General features: G+C 49.9%; 1 protein-coding gene across 4 annotated transcripts in view; it reads right to left on the bottom strand.

The window, feature by feature from the left end:
* Positions 1-3274: 3274 nt before the first annotated feature.
* The window catches only part of FAM173B (family with sequence similarity 173, member B), a 16749-nt gene continuing 15016 nt past the window's right edge, over positions 3275-5007 (bottom strand). For all 4 annotated transcript variants that reach the window (XM_010847530.1, XM_010847532.1, XM_010847531.1 and 1 more), the window contains one exon: positions 3275-4885. In XM_010847530.1, coding sequence (XP_010845832.1) covers positions 4715-4885 — 171 coding nt within the window. In that variant the 3' untranslated portion in view covers positions 3275-4714. The remainder of the gene's footprint in view (positions 4886-5007) is intronic.

The following is a 5007-nucleotide window of genomic DNA, read 5'->3' as shown; positions in this document are numbered from 1 at the left end:
GGCCTCAACCTCTTGACCTGAGCTCCCACTTGGCGGTCCCCAATCCTCCTGTTCCTCAATTAAAATTTTCAACACAAAACTCTACAGCTCAGCTCCTATCTACCAGCCAGCTGTTCCAGATGCCAAACCTGGTCAGACAAGCTGGGGAAGGGTCGGGGGGTGGTTCCTGGTCTTCAGAAGGCTGCTCCTGGGACAAGGTCCCAAGGTCAGGCGATGTCAGAAGGGAGTGAGGTGTCATTAGTGTCCTGTTTCCACCAGAGGCTTCAGAAACAGTCCCCCGGGTTAATCAGTGCCCAGTGAACCTGACCACATTCTCTCCAGCTGAGCCCTTGATGGGTTGTAGATTCCAACCTCCTTCTCTGCTCCTGCACGTCTCCCAGCTGGAGGCCCTGGTACGTTTCTCTTTACTCGCCTGCACCCCAACACTTCAACTACCTTGTCAGCACATCCCAAGGTGGTTGTGTTTGGGATGCTGAGTTCTGTGGAGTTGTGCGACTCGCCTTCACAGCTGAAGCCTGACGCCTCCTAGACCCCCAGAGATTGGCAGACAGGACGCAGGCGGCCCTGCCAGGACTGGGGAACTCGTCATCAGCGCAGGTCATCTCAGCACTCAGTCTGCTGGAGGACGGATCTCTTCTGCAACATCTCCACCCAGTGGCCAGCCTGCCTCAGCTCCAGCGTCTCCAGTGACCAGCGACTCACCAGGTCCTGAAAGGACTTCATCCTGAGCGTGAACTTCACATCTGTCCAGCTCCCACCCGATGACCCCAGTTCACACCTTGGAGCCACAGAACAGGTCGAACTGCAGAGAAGCAGCCAACTGTAGTAAGACCCTGAGCTCCCGAGGCGGGCTGTAACTGAGCAAGTTAATGATCACACACACACACACACACACACACACACACACACTGGGGGGGGTGTAACTGAGCAACTTAATGATCACACACATATACATATACACACACCAGAGCAGTTTGTAACTGAGCAAGTTAATGATCTCACACACACACATACCCACATAAACATACATACAACCGGAGCAGTTTGTAACTGAGCAAGTTAATGAACACACACACACACATACACACACACACCCACCCTTGGCTAAAAAGGAAAAATAAGTACAATGCCGCCTCCCTGAAGACGAGACCAGGACTCTTCCAGTGCATGGAAACCGCACGACCGTGTTGTCACTTTGCTTTCTGCTGCTGCTTGGCAACCCTGCAAACTTTGAAGGATCTTTCCTCTGAACCATCTCTCACCCAAGGTAAATATCACAGCCTCATATTTTTTAATATAAATCTACTTATTTTTTGGCTGCACTGGGTCTTCGTTGCTGTGTGTGGGCTTTCTCTAAGCTATGGCCAGCAGGGGTTACTCCCTTGTTGCTGTGTGCAGCTTTCTCATAGAGGTAGTTTCTCCTGTGGCTCACAGGCCCCAGGCACGCAGGCTCATAGTCTTGGCACGTGGACTCCAGAGCTGTGACATACAGACTCAGCTGCCCCTTAGCATGTGGGATCTTCCCAGACCACGGGTCGAACGCGTGTCTCCTGCATTGGCAGGCGGATTCTTTATCACTGAGCCACCGGGGAAGCCCGCATCCCCACCTCTATGACTGTGCCTCTTTGGGTGTGTTCTCAAGACCCTTTACCACCCAGAATTCACTCTGCTTCTCAGAGAAGTTTCTTCTGTTCCTATTTCCAGTTCTATCACCCACATTAGTCGAGGGACAAACTGTGTTCAAAGCTTCCCCGCCATGAGTGTCAGGAGGGGAGATCCAGAGAGAAGACCCCTCCCAGGGAGGCCGCCTTCACTAAGAGCGTCCACCCACAGCATCCAACCGACCGGGAGCTTACTCGGCCCCACTCATCAGGGCAGTGGGCTGGTTTCTCGCCCTTCCCGCGGGTTCCCAGGAGAGTCCTCTTGAAGCCAGGCTCCCTCCCACTTCCCTTCCTCGCTGGGGCTAAGAAAATGTTGGCTGGAGCCCAGACAGGTCTGGGAAGGGCTGGTGTGGCTCTTCTCAGCGCTGGCTGGTCTCAATCAGATCGGGCCGCTCTGACGGATACCACAGAAAGGGGCTGAAACACCAAGCGCCTACTTCTCACTGTCCCAGAGGCTGGGGAGTCCAGGATCAAGGTGCTGGCTGATGTGGGGTCTGGTGGCGGCCCTCTTCCCACTGTGACCTTCTGGGGTGGACCGGGCGAGAGAGCACTCTGGGGTCTCTTTCATCAGGGCACAAATCCACCCTCATAACCTAAAGCCAAGGTCCCTCTTCCTGATGCCAACACACTTGGGGAGGTTAGGATTTCAACACAGGAAACAAACATGCAGCCCATAATAGCTCCTCTACGTGCTAAGAAGGGCAGTCCAAGGTGAGTTCTTCCCTTCCTTTCCCCAAGTCCTTTCCAAGCCTGAGAAATCATCTCTCCTCCAACAGAACTCCCCAGGGGCAAGGATACAGAGGAGATTCTGCTTCCCATGTCCCCAAGAACAAGATGCTCTCATGGGATGTCAGCTGTGAAGGCCGGGCCCAAGGTCATAGACCCCGTGACTTGGTATCATTCCTAAACGCCACTCTAGGAGTGGGTGGGAGTTCCTGGGGGCTCGCCATCCCTCTAGGACACTCCAGACACACCTTCCAACCTCGTCAGCAGGCTTCCCCCCTCACCCCTCCTGTCTCCATCAGACTGCTGAGGTTGCAAATATCACAGCACCCACGTGAAAGCAGCTTAAGAACAACATGGGTTTATCACTTAACAAGGTAGCCTGAGGGCTTCCCTGGTGGCTCAGTGGTGAAGAATCTGTCTGCCAATTCAGGAGACATGGTTTGATCCCTGGGTCGGGAAGATCCCCTGGAGGGGGAAATGGCAATCCACTCCAGTATTCCTGCCTGGGAAATCCCAAGGACAGAGGAGCCTGGAGGGCTACAGTTCATAGGATCACAAGAGTCAGACAGGACTCAGCAACTCAACAACAACACGCTACAGCCCCAGTGGGGGACAAGACACACTACACAACCAAGGGATGTGCTTCTGGTCTGTCCGCTCTTCTGTCGAGACTTAAGGAGACTCCTGCCGTACGTTCTGCATACTCTGCCATACGCTCTGATGAATGTCCACAATATCGCACCCTCTCACCCCAGACACACTCGCTTCTTGTTACACCATCACACCGCTTACGTCTTCCAGAAAATTCATACATGGTAACATTTACTCACCTGTTTGTCTCTCTTCTAGAACATAAACCCCGTAAGATCTGGGGATTTGCATGTCACTCACCATTGAATCAGAGAAGTTTATTACACAGTAGACAGTCAATAAGCATTTGTTGAATGAATGATTCCCCACTTGCTGCTCATGAAAGTGAAGATTATCAAACTGATCATATTTTTATCAGTTTAGTTAAAAATGCTAACCATCTCATTTGATCAAACCTCTCTTAACATGGTTTGGTGTTTGGGTTTCAGGTGTAATATTACTGGGAGTTTAACTCCTTTCTGTGATACACGGGGATTGTGCGAGCCAACAGTCAATATTCATTTTTCAGATATGTGAGGTTTATCTACTAATATTCAAAGGTTTTCCTTGACGTGTCTTTAATCTAAATCAGTTAAATCTCTTCTCACAAATGAGAAATATTAAATAAATGGCTGCTTTCATAAAATAAAGAGGTGACCAGCAGAAATAATCTGCAGCTTCTGTGAACAAGCTTTTCTTTAGTGTCTGAAATAATAAACACCACTTACAGGCCTCAGACTCCGTGCTGAGAGTTCTACAGATCGGTCTCCAGCCCCCTGTTCAGCATACCACTATCCAAATGACAGTGATGCTCAGGAAACCAAGGCCCAGCCACTTGGACAAGGCCCTGCTGCTGCTGAATTGGGGCTCTGAAGCCAGGTCTGCCTTCGCAAAGTTCAGGATGGTTTATTTCACTACCAAATCATACCAACTATTCCACCACAGCATGTATCTTCTCTGAATACCATAGTTCATCAAATCTGAGACTCTGCCAACAGTGGCTGACATACAACTGTGCCATGAAGTGCCACACTGCCAATTAGGTTACAAAACACCATCAATTGGAAGGTATGTCACAATTCAAAAATGTTAAAATGTGTATGTATGTACACAGATTTACACACACATATATATCTTAGATTGCCAAAATACAGTAACCCAACAGCCTTGGAAGAAGTTATTCCAAAAAAAGTGTTATAAAATATAACACTTCTCTAAACCTTTAGAAAACTAATCTTGTCCTCAAGCACAGAAAGAAAGGGAAAAAAAGATAAATCTAAAGTATGAATAAAGTTATAGGAAACAGCAAGTTGCATTTACAACACATTCCCTCTTTAAAAATTACTTCTTGTCATCTGTGGCGTCAAATCACATCCTTGACAATGTGCAGAGCTGCTAGTGTCTTTCCCAGCCATCAACGTGAGCAGAGCCTACTCGAATCTTCTCACATCCAAGTAGCACAGTTGTTAGCATACACCGTGAAAGGGGGCTTTTCATCTACCTGCTGGCCTCAACTTCTGCTTATTTTCTCCAAAAGTCAGGGAAAGTAATTGTCATTTCTCATTCCACAGCGGTGAAAAATATAATCTCTGCTGAAGACACAGCCTTAAAGTCTCTAGAAGATCAAAGACTCCAACACCTCAGAAAACTCTGGGTAGAGCCTGTACAGGAACAACCGACAAGAAGTGCACAGATCTTCAGGGCCTCCCATCTCCTCCCCTGAAAGAGCGCGCGTCGTAGGCCCACACGGTGTCTATCCCCTCCCCCGTGACCTGTGCCGGGGTCCAGTGCGGGAAGGGGAACCGGCAAGCAATGACCCGAGCGTCGTCCTGAAGCTCGAGCTCGAGCTTCTTCTCCAACTGCGCCATCTGTGGAGAATGACAGTCATCATTTCAGGGAGTGGGGATCACAGGAAGGGGGGGTCACAGAAGGGGGGGTCACAGGAAGGGGGGACACAGGAAGGGGGGGCACAGGAAGGGGCCTTCAGTGT

Source organism: Bison bison, unplaced genomic scaffold (assembly GCF_000754665.1).
Source record: "Bison bison bison isolate TAMUID 2011002044 unplaced genomic scaffold, Bison_UMD1.0 scf7180017864250, whole genome shotgun sequence".
NCBI lineage: Eukaryota > Metazoa > Chordata > Mammalia > Artiodactyla > Bovidae > Bison > Bison bison.
Note: the sequence above shows the minus strand (reverse complement) of the source record. Positions and strands in the feature narration are given on the sequence as shown.